The sequence below is a fragment of the Elephas maximus genome, chromosome 7, assembly GCF_024166365.1.
Source record: "Elephas maximus indicus isolate mEleMax1 chromosome 7, mEleMax1 primary haplotype, whole genome shotgun sequence".
Lineage (NCBI taxonomy): Eukaryota > Metazoa > Chordata > Mammalia > Proboscidea > Elephantidae > Elephas > Elephas maximus.
Window position 1 is genome coordinate 122,376,876 of NC_064825.1, and position 22,679 is coordinate 122,399,554.

The 22,679-nt window shown below is 43.1% G+C and overlaps 1 protein-coding gene across 1 annotated transcript in view; it reads right to left on the reverse strand.

Annotated features, from left to right (window-relative positions):
- OSBP (oxysterol binding protein) overlaps positions 1-9,154 on the reverse strand; it is a 39,906-nt gene extending 30,752 nt beyond the window's left edge. Inside the window, exons 1-3 of the mRNA XM_049892067.1 lie at positions 8,548-9,154; positions 3,512-3,720; positions 1,505-1,755 (exon numbers count right to left, since the gene is read on the reverse strand). Of these exons, the coding sequence (XP_049748024.1) occupies positions 1,505-1,755; positions 3,512-3,720; positions 8,548-8,900 (813 nt within the window). The 5' untranslated portion in view covers positions 8,901-9,154. The remainder of the gene's footprint in view (positions 1-1,504; positions 1,756-3,511; positions 3,721-8,547) is intronic.
- Between the last annotated feature and the right edge of the window lie 13,525 nt (positions 9,155-22,679).

A 22,679-nucleotide genomic window follows, 5' to 3' on the forward strand; every position in this document is an offset into this window, starting at 1 on the left:
TGCCTCAAGGAACAAAGATGAGTATATTTTCCAAAGGTGCTTTATTTAGGAAATTTTTCACATCAGAGTAGAAAAAAAAACCTGTCATGGAGTAGGTATTCACCTGACATGCATAAAAGGTAACATGAATATCGGGAGGCCTTCACTTCCCACATTGTTCTAGTTGAAAAGTGTATAAATTTGCCATTGATTAACTGGCCTGTATGATTTATGACGTTGTCCTGATCACAGGAAGACCAGAAAGGCAGACACATAATCACTATGCAGCATGACAATTTGGAGAAAGAGTACAATGATATCAGAAACACAAGCATCACTGCCGATTCGCGGGACGATCCCGAGGAATAGTTAATTTTCCTGCAATCCTTCCTCATTAGTAAGCAGAGAAAATCATTTGTCTTTTTTCTGCCTTGTGCAAAAGTGTTCAACACGACAAAAAATGGTATGAAAATAAAGACTATCACAACCGTCTATCCAGGAACAAAGGGGTTAATTCAGAGACTAGATTTTCCCATGGTCACAAAAAAAAGTCCTTTGATCTGTAGGAGGAACTAACGCAGCTCTAGGCAAAAGTCTTTTATTACTCCTTGAACAAGCGAAATCTGGCCCTAAGGTAATTTCATCCCATTTAATTAAACATTTTTTTAAAAATGCATAATCCCTTTCTCACAGAATATTCCTCTCACTTGCCGCATGAAACTTCTCCTAGTGTTTTTATGTGGCAGCTAGCTGAAAAAACCTGCCAGGTGAGAACCAGTCACTGGTAGAGGAAAAACTGCCTTGTTTAAGCCACATATTCATTTCCTACTTACCACTAAGTATCTGAACTATATCAATATTGCCAGTCATGCTTTGTGTTTACCTGGGGCCTTTCACTCAAGCAGCTGAAGTATTCCACAAATCAACAACAGCCACCAGAGGCAGGGGTCGTAAGGAGGTGGAAGCTTTGGCTCCTTCTTTTTAAAACCAAGGAATACACATGAGATTAACTAATATTAAAAGGCTCTTACTAGTACTGATCTACCCCCCACTTACCACACTGCAGGCAAGAATACAACAGCAAGGTAGTAATAACATTCCAACTTAAAGCTCAAAGAACATGACAGTTGAAAGGACCCATGGAGACCTTTTAGACATAACAGATAAAGCGAGATTAAAAACAAAAACAAACAAACAAAAAAAACACCACCCAGCGACGTTAAGGAACTCAGTGAGCATCACCATCAGATGTCCCTCTGGTCGAAGAAGCAGGACTGGAATGCTGGACTCCTAATAACTCCCAGACTGGAGCAATTGAGCACTAATTCCACAGAGTTGTTCTCCTGGCCACCTGAGCTGAGCATGAGAGTAGTTTCAGCTGTGCTGAATGTAACTGAAATCCCTGGAGCAGGGAAGCAGGGCCTAATGTTCTGTGCCACACCTGATTATAATTTTCGGGCATTTGGGGAGTTACATTTGAAAATGAGAAAGAACCAAAAATCAACACAACGCCATTTGCACTTACGTTAATCATGGCATTGGATGTTATCCTAAAGAGTGTGGCCCGTTCGTTGACCTGTTTGATCTTTTCATTGCTCTCAGCAGGCAGTTTCAGGGACTCCAGCTCACTGAGGGAGCGCTGCAGAGCTGTGCCGTGCTTGGCTATCAAGTCATTGCACGTGCTCAGGTCCTCCACTTTGCTGGACAGGGTCCGGAGGGTATTCTGCAGCTCAGTCTTGTCAGTTTGTGAGACAGATTCTTCATCTCCTGATTCATCTGTAGGGGTGAAAAAGCAAGGGAGCAGGACTGAGTGTCAGAGGCCTACCAACTCTGCCCACAGCCAAGCCAGGGACTGTACATTCTGAGAGGGCTTGCCAGCACCAAGTGATTTCTCTACATTGTTGTCCACAGACCATCAGAAACACCCGTGGGGCTTCTTAAAGGTGCAGTCTCTGGTCCCATCCCCAGAGACTTTGATTCAGCAGGTGTGAGGTAAGGCCCAGGACTCTGCATCTCCAACATGCTGCCCAGGTAATTCTGATACACACTAAAGCTTGAGAACCACTGACCTAGAGGACAAGATGGAGAGGCTGAATGGCTCCTGGGAATGAGTTGCTGAATCTCTGACCTCTAGCTTGCCAGTTCTGATCCAGCCCGAAATAATGGTTAATGAAAATCTACAATGTTTGGTGGGTCTTATGTGAAATGGCCCCTGAATTTATATCTTTTATAACAAAGAACTCAGGAACTTCATGATGAACTCATTAACACTGAGGCCAGCATGAAATCAATACAAGGTCTTACATGAATAATTCTCCAATCATAAGTCAAGCAGAGCTGCTATCATTTTTGTACTCAGCGCTTTGTAACTGCAAAGTGCTTTTCTAGCAGCGTCACTTCCTTTGGGAAAGCTAACATCAGCACTAAAGTCAAAACCAGAGAAGTAACGAAAGACCTGCCTATTTGCTAGACAGAGAGGTGGGACCAAAGTCAAAATATAACCTGTTACAAAATGATTTACAAAGCAGTGAATTTTCTTTGCAGTGCTTAATACGTATTAAATAAACTATGGGAAATGACAGAGGGTAATAAAACAAAGAGAATAAAACGCAGCAGGTTACCATCTTGGTTAGCTGTAAGGGAACACATGCAGTATAATTAAACTATTAACATCCCAGGGGAATATCCTACCGTTGTTCTTGAAGAAGCTAAGGTAGCAAAATGAAAATTTTTTCATAGAAAAGATCACATACAATGATTCTGGCAGACTACCAAGACTGTTAAAAAGTGGCACAGTGGTTAAGTGCTCAGCTGCTAACTGAAAGGTCAGTGGTTCGAACCCACCAGCTGCTCCCTGGGAGAAACAACCTAGTGATCTACTCCGGTAGATTACTGCCTGAGAAACCTTATGGGGCAGTTCTACTCTGTCCTATAGGGTTCCTATGAGTCAGAATCCACTCGAAAGCACACAACCCACCAAGATCTTTAGTTTCAACTTAACTAAAAAACAGTTAAGAAAAGTCAAAAGAAGAAACTATGAACAAATCTGAATTGCGGGTTGGAATAATCCTAAGACTGACCTTCTTATTAAAAAGAAACAATTATTTCTCAACTTTAAGCTAGTCAATTGGTACTAACAGCAAAAGCACAGCAATTATGTATGCCTCTAGGACAAGAATTTCTCAATCTTGGCACTCTAGGCATTTTGGGCCAAATAATTCTTGGTTGTAGGGGAATGTCCTGTGCATTGTAGGCAGCATCTCTGGCCTCTACTCACTAGATGCCATTTGTGCAAACACCCCACCTCCCCCCACACAGCTGTAACAACCAAAAATGTCTCCAGACATTGTCAAAACCATCACCCGTTGAAAATCACCACTCCAGAAGAAATACTGCATGGATGAGTAAAAGCCTGAGATAGCTACGAGACAGGTGATAATCAAATGACAGAACACAACGAGGACCAAAATAAGATGTGCACAAAGAGAGGCACACAGAAAATTCTCTCAGCATGGTGTTCTTTGCTTCCTACCCGATTCTGCCAGCATCTTCACAGCCTTGGCCTTGGCCAGCTCCAGGGCTGTCACCCAGCGCTGCCGCTCCACTTCTGAGCTAGCCTTCAGGTGGTAGGTCTGAGCACCCCCATTGGAAATGATGAAATTGCAGGAGTCCTCCACAGTGATGTTGGCTGTGGCGAGGTTGATGGTACCACGGCAGGTATGCCTCATTTCTGCCTTTGACCTGCAATTGCAAAACAAGGACAAGCTAAGTAGAAAGCTGACTAGTGGTCTATCTTCCATCACGTTCCATTTCTTTTCATAACTCTAAGCCCTTTGGAAATACAACAGTCTTTGGAACCGGCAAGTTCTAGTCATATTTCCCTGAAATGGCCCCATAAAATTGAAGAAACAACTGGTTGGGATTTCCTTTTGTTTCTGAGTTGGATGTTATTGCCCTGCTGGTCCTCTCACCATTACCTTTTTTTAAAATAGGCTTTATCGAGGTATAATAACATACAATGTTAGTTCACCAATTTCAAATGTGCAATTCAATGACTTTAGATAAATGCATACAACTGTGTAAGCACCACCACAATCAGGGTGTAGAATATTCGCATCACTCCAAAAAGATTTCCCATGCCCCTCTGCAGACAGGCATTAACTTTTTCACTTAGCAAGTGATGATTACAAAGAGTTTACAAACTCATACAACAAATTTTGAGTAACAGCCTCATTCTCTAAGAGAAAGAATAGCTCCACTTTACATGTCTTGAACCATCCCCCCACTGTAACTAAGCCCAGATGAGAAGAGTCCCACCATGCTTAGAATTATATTGCAGAAGTGTAAGAAAGCACACTTCAATGTTCAGAAGCACACTTCGATGTTTACAGTACTAAATATTGGCTATGGCTCAAATGCTACGAAGTAGGAATAGCTAGGAATACTTCCAAAGGAGTAAGCAAAGAATAATCATAAAAGAACCACCAGGCGTTATAATCTTGCTGGAATATGTACTCTCCTAAGGTCCACTGACTTCCATCAGTGGGAACTCCTAAGCCAGCCTATTAATAGCTAGCTGAGATGTAGCAGGCCTGTTGTTCTCAGAGGACTGGGTGTAAAAATGTCCCCCATCTCTACTGACTGACAGTTCTATTAATAGACTAACTTTTGAACTTTACTACACTACTTGGTGGCAACAAGCTGTAAGTCACTTCGCATGTCAAGCTTTTAGCATAACTGAGAGTTTTTAGGTACACTGATTACCCATCACCCCGCTGGTTTTGCCCAGGGGCCTGCATATTGAGACTGCACTTTTCCTGGTCCAGCTTGGAACATAAAGAGGTCAAAGTCCTCTGCCAACTGCCTCGGCACAAAGCAGAGCCATTTCCCCTTTCACTGGAGCCCAGAAGCCAAACATACCTGGCAGGTCCAGAATTCCTGCATGCCAGACATGACACACACCCCATCTCCAGAAAGGAAGCCTTGATACGTTTGAGAAAGTCTGTCTATCGTGCAGATCTGCTGCTGTTTGATTTTCCACATGGCACTGGATTTCTTCCACAAATATACAAATGAGCCGTATGGGATGCCCAGGGGGTCTCAGCAGAATGGGCCATTTTCCATCCCCTGCACCTGCCACGCTGTAACATGAATCCTGTTTTTTTCCTACTCTAACCCCCCACCCCCACCCCAGCTTCAGTTACATTATGAATAATGCAGGCTGAATTACAGACACAGAGCTGACAGGCCGGCTCACCCTGGCTTTCTACTCCCAGGGTGCTACCTGGACTCCCCCCCACATTCCTCCTTGTTGGCACTTTTCACCAACCACCTCCTGGGAATCTCTTCTGCCTAGTTATCTTCATGAACTAAAGAAGTTTCTCAGATCACATAAAGCCTGCAGCAGTTTAAAACACACCAAGAAATCCTGGGAGTAAAGCAGGCTTGACCTCTGAGCTCTTGGGTTCAGGCAGATATACCATGGTTATAAATGATTAGTGTACGAGGTGGAGAGAGATGATTCTCCGGGTGGAAGATAGGTTTTTCAGGCACTACAGTATTAGGTAGTTGTCATAGTTACCTAGTGCTGCTATAACAGAAATACCGCAAGTGAATGGCTTTAACAAACAGATATTTATTTGCTCACAGTTTAGGAGGCTAGAAGTTCAAATTCAGGGTGCCAGCTCTATGAGAAGGCTTTCTTATTCTGTCAGCTCTGGCAGAAAGTCCTTATCTCTTCTGAGCTTCTCCTCCTGGGAGATCTTCATGTGGCTTGGCATCTCTCTTCCCTCATCTCTACCTCTTTATATCTCAATAGAGATGGACTCAAGATACATCCTACACTAATCCTGCTTCATTAACAAAGACAACCCATTTCCAAATGGGATTACAACCACAGGCATAAAAATAGAGGTTAGGTTTTACAACACATTTTTGGGGGACATAGTTCAATCCATAACACTGGTATCTTCTGACTAGAAAGTTCTTCCCTGAAAAGGCCAGCCAAAATAGTAACTCAATCTCTAGAAGCAGGCCAGGAAAAGTAATACTATAGGCCTGTTATGGGAGAGTGTGGATTCTACCTAAGATTTTAAGTAAAGGGACATCTCTATAACTGGGAATGTAAGAAAGAACAAGAGCATTAAAAAGAGGGAAGTGGCTTGCCACGGGCTACATATCAGGAAAGTTTTCTGAGGATGGGTCTAGGAAGTACGTGATCTCAGTTAAAATGAAAGCAGTATTTTGAAAAAAGGCATACATACGAGATGGTAGGTTCTCAAGACATGAAAAAGCATGAAGATGACAACTTTGAGAGATGAAGGACCAGCAAAACCCTGCTGGGAAGAATAAACTACTAACACAGTTAGCAGGAAGTACTTCAATGTGATCCTGAGGGTAGCACACAGATTTGATAACTCTGGATCCTGCTGATTGTTTGGCCTGTGGGTGGTACCATCTTAGTGGCAAGGAGAAGCTTATGGCATATTTCCTAATATGTGGTTTGGTGTGTTTTGGAAGTTTTACCTGTAGTCAGACAGGTACCACTTGCTCTTTTAAGAGCGAAGTTAAAAGTGGTTACAAGTACCTGAAGAGACAGCAACACATAAAAGTGTCCAAGATTAATACTGATCAAAACTGGTATTGACTGAAGAATCAACTGGCCTGGATAAGAACTTGGTCAGGAAAAATGACCATACACATTAAGGCTCTCAGCTGACACACAATTTTTGAGAATGGGGCAGCAGTGCTAATATCAACTTACAGGCCAAGTCAGGATACTTATCAACTAAACATTAGAATGATGGCGAATGGCAATCGGAAAACATGAATAGTGGAAAGAATAGTGGAAAAAGCTGGGCTTTGGAGCAAAATAAAATTTTCGATTTGTGATCTAAAATTAGCCTGGTAGTTCTGGATGAGTAGTTAGAAAGGATTATAATTAAAACCAATTCTGAATACTATAATGCAAATGATATACACAACTGTTTACAATTAATGTCATTTAATCAGTAAGGCTAATCAAAGGCACTTTCCAGTTAGAAGCCAGGTATGTGTTCCTATTTCAACAACCTCCGATTCCCACCTTCTAACTTCTGGGCCATTTTCCACCGGCAAAATTCTTTAAAATGGAGTTGGTAGGAAAAAAAAAAAAAAATTTCATTCATTCCTAACTCTACTTAAAAAAACCAAAACCCATTGCCCCTGTCCAGTCAATCCCGACTCATAGCGACCCTACAGGACAGAGTAGAACTGGTGGATTTGAACTGCCGACCTTTCAGTTAGCAGCCAAACGCTTAACCACTACAATTCGGGCTCATAACGACTACTAGCAAAAAAAAAAAAAAAAGAAACCTAGATAAGCTGCTTTTAACATGAGTGTTCTGAGCCCCAAATTTCTAAATAAAATTTCTTCAGAAAAAGATTTCCACGAGAAATGCCATTATATTAAGCAGTTTCCCTCAAAGCAGACTTTTATACTTTACGTATAAAATGCACCTGGTAACCGTGATCTATAAACTTACTTGCTATAAATATTTGTCTCTGTATTTGATCCACGTAACATTAACTTGGGTTTTGGGTTACGCTGGTGTGAACAGAACTGGTTTCAAATCCTGACTCCATCAGGACCTTGGGCAAGTTACCTCAGTTTCCTCAGCAGTTAAGATGGGAACATCTCCTAAGTCCCAGGGTTGTTGTTGGGAGTCAATGAAATAAGTGTATGTGAAATACCTAAGCACACTGTCTCGCCCTCAGGAAATGTTTATGTACTGTCTCCAAATAATCTCTATAGCATCAAGAGTAGCCAAAAGGACCAACGGGCCAGATTGTGAGTCATGAACATTCCAAATAAACACTGTTGACAAGAAATGACCAAAAATCCTAACTAAGCAGGGAGATCCCAGAAATGTTTCACAGAACACTTAACCCCTCCCATGGGAGGAAGAACAAGCAAAAAGAAAAGCAACACTGGCATGCCCATCTCCATTCCGGTCTGTCCAGAAGGCAAAAACACACTCAAGTCTTGGAGAGAGATGGAAGACAGGGAACAGAACACCGAGGCCACGTTGTTGACGGTGTCCTTGCGCCTGAAACGTGGAGGGAGCAAAGGCAGGTCCATCAAGTGCTACCAATAACCTTGAATTTGGGAGACTGGGCTTGACAGCTAAGACTTGGAACTTTCACTGTAACTTCCTCGGCAGCAGCGCCTGAGTTTTACTGTCTCTGCCCTTTAGCACCTAGAACAGTGCCTTCCTTGCAGAATCAGTAAGTGCTAGGATGTGCTGGTAGGAATACAATACAAGAGTAGAAGCTCTCCAAGTAAGTGCTGACTCCAAAGGCTAAGGGATGAGGGGAGGGTATGGCCCCGGCGGGGTGGGGGAGGGTTGGTAGCCCAGGTAGAGGGGCCAGTTCTGGTGCTTTGCCTTTCTTGGTGGTAGACTAGTGTGGCGGGCTGTCAAGCCGCTCAAGTGACAAAAAATGGGCCTGGGGCGACCCTGGCTGCGGGACCGGGGCTGTCGACTGTGGTGGGGGAGGCGATGTGGGAAGCTGCGCCCCGGAAGCAGTTACCTGTAGTAGCTCAGGAGCCCGTTGCTCAGCACGAACCACCGCCGCTGGTAGCCTTTGATATAATTGGTCCATTTGAAGAGCCAGCCTTCTCGAGCCGAGCCCGAGCCACCCGAGCCCCCAGCCGGCGGCGCGGGGGACGGGCCCGCCGACGCCACTCCCCCGGTCCCGGGGCCCGGGCCACCCGCCGCCGCCGCGGCCACCGTCCCTGACGCGGCCCCGGAACCGGGCCCCGCGTCTCCGCGACCGCCGCCGCCGCCGCCTCCCACCACCGGGGGACCAGTGCCGCCGCCGCCCGCAGCTGCAATGGCTGCCGGCCCGGGCCCCACCATCCCCCTCAGCTCCGTCGCCGCCATGAACCGCCGCCGCCCCGAGAGACAGGGCCGGAACCGCCTACGAGAGCCGCCGTCGCCGCCAGGAGGGCCCCACACGGCTAGCGCATCAGCCGCCGCCGCGCAGCGTCCCCGCCCCGCCAGGCCCGCCGAGGGAGGAGGGCTTGGCCACAGGGACGGAGGGTGTCGATTGGAGCCGCCGAGTGTCACTTGCGGAAGACCCCGCGGACATTGGTATTTTTCTCGGCCCAGTGAGAGCCCGGGGTGGGACGCGTCCGGCAGCCGCGACATTGATTGGCTCCTGTGAAGGCCAATCAGACGCCAGTACAAGCTCATTGGTGCTTTTCCGAAGGCTCTCGCGCTCTGGGAGAAACGGAGTCTGTGGAAGTCCCGGCCAATAGGTTGTTGATTGGCTTTCGTTTCCGCCACTCATTTCAGTTTATGGCTCCGTCAGCGCTATGTCACCTCCTCCTATCGTGCCTCTCATCATCCTCTTCCGCCCTTATGGATTGGTAGGTAGCATCAGCTTCTCAATCTTCTCTATCATTTACTGGACCAGAATTCAAAAAACCAAACCCATTGCCATTGAATGGATTGGACTCACACCGACCCTATAAGACGGAGTAAAGCTGCCCCATAAAGTTTCCTAGGCTGTAATCTTTATGGGAGCCAACTACTACATCTTTCCCCCATGGAGCGACTGGTAGCCCTCCTTCCGGTTAGCAGCTGAGCGCTTTAACCACTGCCTACCAAGGCTACTTTACTGGAGCGGTGGATGACAAGGGGCAGGAGCCTCGTCTTCACAGCCTCACGTCCATTTCTTATTGGTTGAACCCTATGCCATTTACTTGTCGCCGAAGACGGCGATTGGAGATGATTGGTTCCGGGAATTGTCTGACTGCTGGAGCTTGGAAAATGCTGACCAATGAAAGAGACCTAGTGAGAGATGGTCATGTTGGAGCAACCAATGAAGTTCGGGAAGAGCTCTTGGGGGCGTGCCCACCTGCCTTTGGGAAGTTGATGGAAGAGAAGCAAGTCAGCGTCTTAAGATCCGGGCCGGCAGGATGGCTCTCAGCACAGTGAACCTCTTTCTAGGGCCAGGTTGTGTAGCCGGGGGCCTGGATTCCTGGGGAGCCCAGAAATAGCTTCCACAGCCCTCTTCCCCCATAAATCCGCCACGACCCCCCATAATTCCCTTCCTTGGTTTCCTCTTCCCCTTCGCACCCCTTATCTCTTGATTCAAGTCTGTCACATGACTCTACTAATTCTGTCCCGCTGGTTGCTGACCTAGCTCTGCGGAGAAAATAGATTCTCGAGGACCAGACTGTGTAGTTGTGTATCTTACAGACCTAAGGCCCTTGTTGGTTTTAGCATCATAAGAGCACATGTGTATGCCTAACTTTGGTCTGCAAAGAAGAATTTTTGATAAATTGGAAAGTTTGACTTTGTACACACATTTGTGAAAAACACAAATTCAACAGTTAACGTTTAGATGTAAACTTGTTACACATAGAAGCAAAAGCGCTGAACCTTGAGAAATCTAAACCAAACCAAAACCAAACCCAGTGCCGTCAAGTCGATTCCAACTCATTGCGACCCTGTAGGGTAGAGAAGAACTGCCCCATAGGGTTTCCAAGGAGCACCTGGTGGATTCGAACTGCTGACCCTTTGGTTAGCAGCAGTAGCACTTAACCACTAGCCACCAGGGTTTCCTTGAGGAATCTGTTGTTGTTGTTAGGTGCCGTCGAGTCGGTTCCGACTCATAGCGACCCTATGCACAACAGAACGAAACACTGCCTGGTCCTGCGCCATCCTTACAATCGTTGTTATGCTTGAGTTCATTGTTGCACCCACTGTGTCAATCCACCTAGTTGAGGGTCTTCCTCTTTTCTGCTGACCCTGTACTTTGCCAAGCATGATGTTCTTCTCCAGGGACTCATCTCTGCTGACAACATCTCCAAAGTATGTGAGACGCAGTTTTGCCATCCTTGCCTCTAGGGAGCATTCTGGCCACACTTCTTTCAAGACAGATTTGTTTGTTCTTTTGGCAGTCCATGGTATGTTCAACATTCTTCGCCAACACCACAATTCAAAGGCGTCAACTCTTCTTTTGTCTTCCTTATTCATTGTCCATCTTTCTCATGCATATGATGTGATTGCAAATACTATGGCTTGGGTCAGGCCCACCTTAGTCTTCAGGGTGATATCTTTGCTCTTCAACACTTTGAAGAGGTCCTTTGCAGCAGATTTGCTCAATGCAGTGAGTCTTTTGATTTCTTGACTGCTGCTTCCATGAGGCTTTGAACAGGCAGGAGAAATAACTGTGAGGCTCTGTAAAACACACTGTTTTTCCTTGGCAATATGCTTCTAGGTGTCAAGAAAGTAAAGAGAAATATCCCTTTTCAGAAAATGGTTTTAAAAAGAGAAAAACATTTATTGAATTCTAGAGAAAAATCGACTTTAAAAAACCTGCAGTTAGATTGTTGAAATGGCAGATGTTGTGTTAGGTATATATATTTAACACACACACATACACAAACATTAAAAAAAACAGATGTAGACAGATTTGAGATTAAACAATTTTTTCTTAATTGAACTAAATTGAATCCACTTTTTAAATTATTATTTTGTTTTTGGTGAAAATATACACAGCAAAAAGCTCTCCTGTTCAACAGTTTCTAGACACAATGATCAGTGACATTAGTTACATTCTTCACATCGTGTCAACATTCTCATTATTTAGGTTCTAGTTGTTTCACTCCTGCTGACTGAAACTCCCCGTCCCCAGCCTTCACGCCTATGCTTTAAAATAGCTGTTGTTTATTTGATTTGATATAATTTTTTTTAAAGAACACAATACTCAAGTGTGACAATTTGTACTTTTTGAGCTAAACTGTTACTTAGTTTAAGGAGCACTGGTGGTTAAGTACTGGGCTACTAACCTAGAGGTTGGCAGTTGGACCAAAGATGTGGCAGTCAGCCTCTGTAAAGATTACAGCCTTGGAGACCCTATGGGGCAGTTTTACTCTGTCTTATAGGGTCTCTATGAGTCGGAATGGGCTTAAGGGCAATGGATTTTTGGTCATTTAGGTTAAAGGTTACTTTAGGGAATAGTGGAAACCCTGGTGGCGTAGTGGTTAAGAGTTAGGCTGCTGAGAGGTCAGCAGTTCAAATCCACCAGGGACCCCTTGGAAACCCTGTGGGGCAGTTCTACTCTGTCTTATAGGGTCACTATGAGTTGGAATCAACTTGACAGAAATGGGTTCATATCCCCTCCCCCGGGGATAGTAACCCTGGTGACACAGCGGTTAAAGCAATCAACTGCCAATCGTAAGGCTAGAGGTTCGAAAGAACCAGTGGCTCTGGGGAAGAAGGATGTGGCAGTCTGCTTCTGTACTGATTTACAGCCTTGGAAACCCTATGGGTATCAGTTGGAATTGACTTGATGGCAGAGGGTTTGATTTTGCTTTTCCGAGCATAGTTTCAATTCAGGGTTTGAAGAGTTATTCTTAGTTATTGTTAGGTGCCATTGAGTCAGTTGACTCGTAGTGGCCCCATGTACAACAGAACAAAACACTGCCCCGTTCCGGCCATCCTTACAATCGTTATGCTTGAGCCCATCGTCACAGACACTGCGTCAATCTGTATCATTGATGGTCTTCCTCTTTTTTGCTGACTCTCCACTTTACCAAGCATGATGTCCTTTTCCAAGGACTGGTCCCCCTGATAACATGCCCAAAGTATGTGAGACAAAGTCTCCCCATCCTCACTTCTAAGGAGCATTCTGCCTGTACTTCTTCGACAGATATATTCATTCTCCTGGTAGTCCATGATATATTCAATATTCTTCACCAACACCATAATTCAAAGTTATCAATTGTTCTTCAGTCTTCCTTATTCATTGTCCAGCTTTCACATGCATATAAAGTGACTGAAAATACCACGGCTTGGGTCAGAAGCACCTTAGTCCTCAAAGTGACAGCTTTGCTTTTTAACACTTTAAAGGGTCTTTTGCAGCAGATTTGTCCAATGTGATATATCATTTGATTTCCTGACTGCTGCTTATATGGGTGTTGATTGTGGATCCAAGTAAAATTAAATCTTTAACAACCTCAGTATTTTCTCTGTTTATCATGATGTTGCTTATTGGTCCAATTGTGAGGATTTTTTTTCCCTATATTTTAGCAATGTCTTTTTTAAAAAATTATACTTTAGATGAAGTTTTGCAGAGCAAATTAACTTCTCATTGAACAACTAATACATATATTGTTTTGTGACATTGGTTGCCAACCCCATGACATGTCAACACTCTACCCTTCTCTACCTTGTGTTCCCCATTACTAGCTTTCCTGTCCCCTCCTGCCTTCTCATCCGTGCCTCTGGGCTCGCGTGTCCATTTAGTCTCATTTTGTTTTGTGTGCCTGTCTAATCTTTGCCTGAAGGTTGAACCTCAGGAGTGACTTTATTACTGAGTTAAAAAGGTGTCTGAGGGCTGATGGTGAGGACTTTTGTTTTCTTTTTGTTGAGGCTCAACCCACACTAAAGGTTGTAGCTTTGATCTTCATCATTTAGTGCTATCGAGTCCTCTTTGCTTTCAGCAAGCAAGGTTGTGTTATCTGCATGTCGCAGGTTGTTAATGAGTCTTCCTCCAATCCTGATACCAAGTTCTTCATATAGTCCAGCTTCTTGGTGTGCTTGCTTAGCATACAGATTGAATAAGTATGGTGAAAGGATACAACCCTGACTCACACCTTTCCTGATTTTAAACAATGCAGTATCCCCTTGTTCTGTTTAAGCAACTGCCTCTTGGTCTAGGTACAGATTCCTCATAAGCACGATTAACTGTTCTGGAATTCCCATTTTTGGCAATGTTATCCATAATCTGTTATGATCCACTCAGTCAAATGCCTTTGCACAGTCAATAAAACACAACATCTTTCTTCTATTCCCTGATTTCAATCAAGATCCATCTGACATCAGCAATGATATACCTTATTCCACGTCCTCTTCTGAATCTGGCTCGGCAATAGTTTCAGGGACTCCTTCAGTCTCAATAGGTCCAGTAAGTCTGGATTCTTTAAGAATTTGAAGTTCTCCCATTTCTCCCTTTCTATCAGGATCCGTCTATTGTGTCCCTGATCAGAACATTCAGTACTGGTAGGTGGGCATTATCCAGTTCTTCTGGTAAACTGAATCCATTTATGCTTGAGTCCTGGCTTTGCCATTTACTGGCTCCGTGACTTGGAACCAAACTCAAACCCATTGCTGTCAAATTGATTCCAACTTATAGCAACCTTATAAGACAGAGTAGAACTGCCCCATAGAGCTTCCAGGGAGATGCTGGTGGATTCGAATTGCTGACCTCTTGGTTAGCAGCTGAGCTATTAATCACTGTGCCACCAGGGTTCCCTATCACTTGGGGAGAGTCATTTAAATACTCCCAAGACTCAGTTTCTACTTCTGTTAAATAGGAATAAAACCTTACAGGGATCTTGCTATGATTAAATGCATTTGAAAGTGTTTTATAAATTATACACAAAGGTTACAAAAATGTGTGTTGTGTTACCAAACACACACCTCAGGTTACTTGCCAATCACAAAGGAGAAACATACTTTTACAATGGTGATACCTGGTTCTCTGCACCTTAACCCAGTTACCCAAGTTAGCATCACTAACCTTAGGACAAGCAGGCTTTTACAAGCACAAAGTATACAGCATCACTATAAATTTTTCTTGCCAAAAATGGCAAACCTGAATCTAATCAATCCTTTAGATCTGAAGCCCAAATTACAGGGTCTGGAAGAACCAGTTAAATGACAACCCCAAGGAAACAATCAGATAAATCAAGAAGGTGGGGCATTATATGAGCCGTCTGGTTTTATAGACGATAAGGCATGAAGATTAAGGGGGGAAAGTCAGTGTTACAAAAAATGGGGCAGGAGTGATTGTTCTAGATTAAAAGAAAGTTTAAAGATACAGCAAAATGCTTGGTTGGATTCTGGTTCTAAAGAACGTCTTAAGACATTTTGGGACAACTGGGGACATTTAAAAATGGACTGATACGATGTAAGACAGTTATTCTGTTTGTTTGGTATACCTGCTGCTGTTGAGTTGATTGTGAGTAATGGCAATCCCATGTGTTACAGAGTAGAACTGCTGCACTGGGTTTTCTTGGCTGTAATATTTAGAGAAACAGATTGCCTAGCCTTTCTTCTGTGGTGCCACTGGGTGGGTTCAAACTGCCAACCTTTAGCTTAGTAAAAAAAAAAAAATAAGCACAAACCATTTGCACCACCCAGGGGCCTTTTGTGTAAAAATGGTATAATGGTTATGAAGGAAAATGTCTTTAAAGGAGAAATGTGCTGAAGTATTGTCTTATCTACTGCTACTACAACAGAAATACGACAAGTGAATGGCTTTAACAAAGAGAAATTCATTCTCTCACAGTTTAGGAGGCTAAAAGTACAAATTCAAGGTACAGAGGAAGGCTTTCTCTCTCAGCTTTGGGGAAGATCCTTGTCATCACTCTTTCCCTGGTCTAGGAGCTTCTCAGCGCAGTGACCCCAGGCCCAAAGGACATGCTCTGCTCCTGGCTTTTCTTGCTTGGTGGTAACGAGGTTCCCCAGTCTCTCTGCTGGCTTCCCGCTTTTATTTCTCAAAAGAGATTGACTCAAGATACAACCCAGTCCTGTAGATTGTGTCCTGCCTCATTTAACATAACTGCCTCTAATCCTGCAATCCTCTAACATCATAGAAGTTAGGATTTACAACACAGAGGATAAATACATCAGATCACAATATGGAAGAAAACCACACAATACTCAGAATCATGGCCTAGCCATGTTGACACACATTTGGGGGGGGCACACAATTCAATCCATAATGAGTATTTAGGGGAGAAGAGTCATGATGCCTGTAATTTCCTTAGAAATGATTTAGCCAAAAGGAAGGAAGAAAGGAAAGAGCAAGGGAGGGAGGGAAGGAGAGAAAGAGAAACAAAAGAAAAGAATCAGCCAAGAAAAAGTAATATATACATTTAAATGCGCATAAACACATATCTTAAAAAAAAGAAAATCAAGCCTCGAGTTGCAATATTAAAGGATTCTACGGACAAAATTTCGAACGACACGGGAAGCATCAAAAGAAGATGGAAGGAATGCATAGAGTCACTGTACCAAAAAGAATTGGTCGATGTTCAACCATTTCAGGAGGAAGCATATGATCAAGAACCGATGGTACTGAAGGCAGAAATCCAAGCTACACTGAAGGCATTGTCAAAAAACAAGGTTTGAGGAGTTGATGGGATACCAACTGAGATGTTTCAACACGTGAATGCAACACTGGTAGCGCTCACTCGTCTATGCCAAGAAATTTGTGAGATAGCTACCTGACCAACCGACTGGAAGAGATCTACATCTGTGCCCATTACAAGGAAAGGCGATCCAACAAAATGCGGAAATTTTCAAACAGTATCATTAGTACTACATGCAAGTAAAATTATGCTGAAGGTAATTCAAAAATAGTTGCAGCAGTTCATAGACAGGGAACTGCCAGAAATTCAAGCCAGATTCAGGAGAGGACAGGGGATGAGATATCACTGCTGATGTCAGATGGATGATGTTGGCTGAAAGCAGAGAATACCAGAAAGATGTTTACCTGTGTATTATTGACCATGCAAACGCATTTGACTGTGTGGATCGTAACGAATTATGGATAGCATTACAAAGAAGGGGAATTCTAGAATGCTTAATTGTGGTCATGCCAAGCCTGTACTAATACCAAGAGGCAGTCGTTTGAACAGAACAATGGTTTAAAATTAGGAAAGGTGTGCATCAGAGTGTATCCTTTCACCACAATTACTCAATCTGTATGCTGAACAAATAGTCTAAGAAACTAGACTATATGAAGAATTACATGGCACCAGGATTGGAGGAAGGCTCATCAACAACCTATGATATGCAGATGACAAAACCTTGCTGAAAGTGAAGAGGACTTGAAGCACTCATTGATGAAAGTCAAAGACTACAGCCTTCAGTATGGATTGATTTCAACATAAAGAAAACAAAAATCCTTACAACTGGACCAGTAAGCAACTCATGATAAATGGAGAAAATGTTGTCAAAGATTTCCTTTTACTTGAATCCACAATCAATGTCCATGAAAGCAGCAGTCAAGAAATCACACGATGTATTGCATTGGGCAAACCTGCTGCAAAAGACCTCTTTAAGGGATTAAAGAGCAAAGATGTCACTTTAAAGACTAAGGTGCACCTGGCCCAAACCATGGCATTTTCAATTGCCTCATAAGCACACGAAAGCTGGACAATGAATAAAGAAGACTGAAGAAGAATTCATGTCTTTGAATTATGGTATTTGTGAAGAATATTGAATATACCATGGGCTGCCAGAAGAACAAACAATTCTGTCTTGGAAGAAGTACAGCCAGAATGCTCCTTAGAAGTGAGGATGGCGAGACTTTGTCTCACGTACTTTGGACATGTTATCAGGAGGGACCAGTCCCTGGAGAAGGATGTCATGCTTGGTAAAGTAGATTGTCAGGGTAAAAGAGGAAGACCCTCAACAAGATGGATTGACACAATGGCTGCAACAATGGGCTCAAACATAGCAATGATTGTGAGGATGGCACAGGACGGGGCAGTGTTTCATTCTGTTGTACATAGGGTCGCTATGAGTCTGAACCTACTAACAACAATGACAACGTGCACTAATATTGATGGCAACCAGTGTGCTATGAAAGAGAATAATGGGTGTAACCTGTTTCAAAGAAGGATAGCCTCTCTTTAAGTTATGATCTGGTGGCTGGGGAGGAGTTAGCAAAGGAAGGAATGGAGGCAGTCATTCTCCTGTGAAAGTCTGAGGAGGAAGAGAGAGGCAGGAACTGAGGTGGAAAGAGAAGGGGTGTTGAGCAGATCCTTGCAGAGCAAGGCCTTGTGAGAAGTTTGGATTTTATTCTAAGTTCAACTGGACTCAACTGAAGGGCTTAGGACAAGTGACCCCAATTTTTGTTTAAAAATATCACTGGCTAATATGTGTAGTCACTAGTGAGTATGGAGACAGCAATTAGGAAGCTTCTGCTGTCCTTTAAAAGAGAAATACTAGTGACTTGATCCAACATGGTAGCAATAGAGATGGAGAGAATCAAACAAATATCAGATATATTTGGGTGATAGAATTGATGGGACTGGTATGTGATAATGAGCCAATCATTGCTTAATTTGTAAAATATAACTTTTTAAAATCAGTGTTTTGATTTTCTCATGGAGTCATTGCCCTCATCCATATATCCAGTCAGTAACTAAAAACTGGATTCTCCCCTTTTTTTTTCAGTAATATTGTGTTTTTGGTAAAAGTTTACACAGTAAATTAGTTTCCCATTTGACAATTCCTATACAAATTTTTGAGTGACTGGGTTATCTTTTTACGCACCCCTTTCTTTACTGGACTAGGCCCTTATGCTTTATGGCCAGCTTTTTAAACTAGTCTACTTATCTTCCAGAATTCTCCTCACGAAACAGGTGCCAGATGGGTCTTCCTGAAATAGTCTCTTCTTTACCCAAGTCCCCTTTGACTTACAGGATTAAGTCCAAGTACCTCGCATTGCCACCTAAGGCTCTTCACTACCAAGCCCTAACCTTCCTTTCCTATCTCATCTTTTGCTAAACTGCCCAATCAACACTGCCTTACCTGCTGAACTCCAAACCTTGGACATTCTGGGTTCTATGTTTTTTTTCCATGTTATTCTCCACGTTGGCACTGGCTCTCCCTCCCAACTTTTGCCAAGTGGCAATTTGTCTAATAGTTCTTATCAAAGTGACGCAGGTATTTGCCACCTAAGCTTTACCCTAATTTCATTTGTATAATCCGTTAAAAAAAAAAAAACTAATTGCAAAAGATAATTAGTGGTTTCAAGGGACAATGGGAGTGTCTTTCTTAATAAGCAGAGATTTGCATTTGTCTTAGGCCAGGTTCCCAGGGAAGCTTATAGGGAAGTACTCTCAGGAACAACACCTGTGAGGGAGTGAAGGAAACAGAATGGGTTTGAGGGAGAAGGTGAATTGAGACGTGCTTGCAACAGAGGCCTCACCTATGGGGAGATTTGGAGTTGGGTGTGGCCATCTCAGGTGTTTCATCTTGAGGCAACGTGGCCAAGTGATTGAACTGATTATATGGCAGCAATGATCAGTCATTGCTATAGGCTGTGTTCAAGGAGGGGGCATAACCTAGGCATTTCCCTACTGGAGAGGGCGATTGCCAGAGGAAAAGAGGCTCACTGTGAGTCATTAACCACCAACACATTCAGCGGCTGGGGTATGATCAACCTGGTCCTAGAGAGGGATCTTGGCAACACTCTAGAACATCCACAACATTGTTGCCAGATGCCACCCAGCCAGTCCTGTGCCAACCTCACAATTGTTATGTTTGAGCCCATTGTTGCAGCCACTGTGTCAGTCCATCTCATTGAGAGTCTTCCTCTTTTTCGCTGACCCTTTACCAAGTGTGATATTCTTCTCCAGGGACCAGCCCCTCCTGATAACATGTCCAAAGTATGTGAGAAATACATGTCCTTCTAAGACAGATTTGTTGGTCCTTTTGGCAGTCCATGGTATATTCAATATTCTTCATCAACACCAAAATTCAAGCATAATCCAAAACATGGGACCATTTTTTTCCTCTAGGTCAAGACTTATATCACATGGTTCCCTTAATCTACATGAAAGAGGAAGCTGAAGGGACACCTGACAGGTACTGCACCTGGTGGTCATCCTATTATTAGGCCTGCAGGAGAGGTACTGCAGGGTAGCATCACTTATGGGTGCTTTCCCCCAAACAATCCTAAAAGCCTGCTAGTTCCATGTATTGGACTAAGCAGTGGAAAAGAGCTTGGGGGAATGCATTTTCTCTCTGTGGTTGCCAAAGAGTGGTTGGCCAAGCTCCTTTTGCTTGCTGTCTTCCTGGCACGAGGGCTATATCTAGCCCTTCAGTCTTCCTCTTTTGTTCAAATTTGTGCAACAGTATGATGAAATTTGCTGAAACTGGGAAGACACAATGCAAGGTGGGAACTGGTGGTGTATCAGAGCAGGTTCTTCCAGTGTCTTGGGGAGGTCATTCTACCGTCTCCTTTTGAGTTATTAGAGGAATGATCACTGCTAGAGAGCAGGAATCACATTCTGTGTGTATTTTTGTAGTCAGTCACACAGGGAGTAACTGTAAATGTTTATAAAGAAGAGATGCATACTTATGGGGAAAATCAATAGCTTCTCTAAACCCCTGGTGGTGGTGGGGTACTATTGGCTCATTAAGGCACTACACTATACCTTGTTGCTCTGGAGTTGATTCTGACTCATAGTGAGTGACCCTATAGGACAGGGTAGAACTGCCCCATAGGGTTTCCAAGGTTGTAATCTTCTCAGAAGCAGACTGCTACAGCTTTCTCCAATGGAGCAGCTGGTGGGTTCCAACCACTGACCTTTTGGTTAGCAGCAGAGCACTAAACCGCTGTGCTACTAGGGCTCCTTACTATTGAGTCAATTCCAACTCATAGAGACGGAACCACACTGGTGGTTTCGAACAGCCTGTCTTTCAGTTAGCAGCCAAGCTCTTTAACCGCTATGCCACCAGGGCTCCTCTACTATAGTTTACCAAAAACCAAACCAAACCCATTGCCATCAAGTTGATTCTAACTCATATCCACCTTATAGGACAGAGTAGAAATGCCCCATAGGGTTTCTAAGGAGCAGCTGATGGATTCAGACTGCCAGCCTTTTGGTTAGCAGCCAAGCTCTTAACCACTGCACCACCAGGGCTCCTGCTGCACCATAGTGGCTAATCATATACTGTCTTAGGACCCTGAATTCCTGGCTTCAAATCCCGTTTTGTCAAGTGAATGCAATCTTGGGCTGCTTATTTAACTTCTCCCTACTTTCCTTATGATGATATTAATAGCATCTGTTTCTCAAGGTTTTGGGGAGGATTAAATGAGAACACATGAAATGTGCCTGGCATATAGCAAATAATAAATGCCAGCTGTAATTATTAATTATGCAAGACTATCTTTGCAGGAGCCTTGGTGGCACAGTGGTTAAGTGTTGGGCTGCTAACCAAAAGGACGGGAGTTTGAATCCACCAGCTCTTCCTTAGAAACTCTATGGGGCAATTCTAGTTTGTCCTACATGATTGAATCGACTCCACAGCAATGGGTTTTTTTTTTTTTTTTTTTAATCTTTGCAGCACAATATAACTACCCCTAGCGGGACCCACATTGCCTTTTTGGAGGGTGAGTACAGACATGCCATAGAAATGCCTGGAAATACCCAGGATGAATTAATAAGGTGGAAAGAGATCAGCTTTTACTAAGCGTTAGGTACTTCTGCAAATAACCTTCTCATTTATTCATTGTCACAATACCAGTTGTTATACCACCCCTTTTGCAGATAGGGAGACTGAGACTCAGACAAGTAAACTAACTTGTGAACATAAAGCCAGCATTCAAACACAGATATGAATATATGAATAAGCCAGCCTTGGTTGACCGTCACATGCGTTACTTTTTCTTAATAACAAAAAAACAATTGAAATAGTTAAATCAGGTGTCATCCACACAATGAAGTGGGATTTAGTTTAATTTCGACAACAAAGAATACATATAATTAGTGTCTTATATGTTTAAAAAGTATCACTAGCCTGTGCCTGCTCCTGTTAAAAAAAAAAAAAAATTTTTTTTTTTTTTTTTACCCCCAGAAATATCCCTTATGACTCCCTTCAGGCTACACAAGCCCTTCTTTTTTCCAGCGGATAACCATGTATTCACACTTCAGAGAAAATGGAGGCTGTGGTGAAGACGGCAGCAATTTTGTTTTTTTGTTTTTTGTGGGTGAAGAATTCCCTCAAATTTGGAATAGTTTTTAAAAAGATTATTCAAAATTGCCCCCCCTTACCTCCCACCAATTGTGAATTCTGATAGCAAATGATCGAAAAAGCCATTTGTGGTAATTAGGAGTAAGTTTATTTGCAAGTAACAGAGCCGCAATTTACAGTGGTTTAGACACATGAGTTTATTTTCACAAATAAAGGAAACTCAAAGGTAGGCAGCTCAGAGCTAGATGGTGGCTCAGTCATGTCTTCAGAGAAGACACTTCTTACTCTTCCACTGCACCCTCTTTCTGTTGTTGAGATTATCTGCTGGTCTACTGGAGCTACAGTCATTTCACCTGGGAAGACACATTCTAGGCAGCAGGAAAAGGACATTCCCTCCTTTCCAAGAATCCTTTTTTGGAAGTCCCGCACAACATGTCCGCTTACTTCTCTGTTAGATGGAGAAGTGATGGAAAATGATCGTAACTGTGCTTCCAGTTTTCTTTTTCTGCCACTTACTGTAATCTTGGGCAAGTTATGTCCATGTTCTTCCTCTATTCCTTCTTTTTTTTCTCCCTTCAGTTCCTTCTTTTTTCCTTCCATCTTTTTTCCTTTCTTCAACGGTAAACATATTATGTATTTATTGTTAAACATTAAAAGGACTCAGAAGTGTAAAAATAGAAAATGAAAAATTCCCATAATTGCACCTTCCAGAAATGACCATAGTTAACAGTTTGCTGTATATTCTTTTACCAGTTTATGGGTTTTTAAAGTAATCTTAAGGATGAAATATTTGGCAGCTGTACAGAATGTAGAGTATATGTAAGTTATGAAGCACAAGTGTAAAACTAATACCCATCAATTTACCACCCAACACAACAAATACAAAATGACGAGTTTTCTGTCCTTATCCCTGTCTCGTCCCCCTAT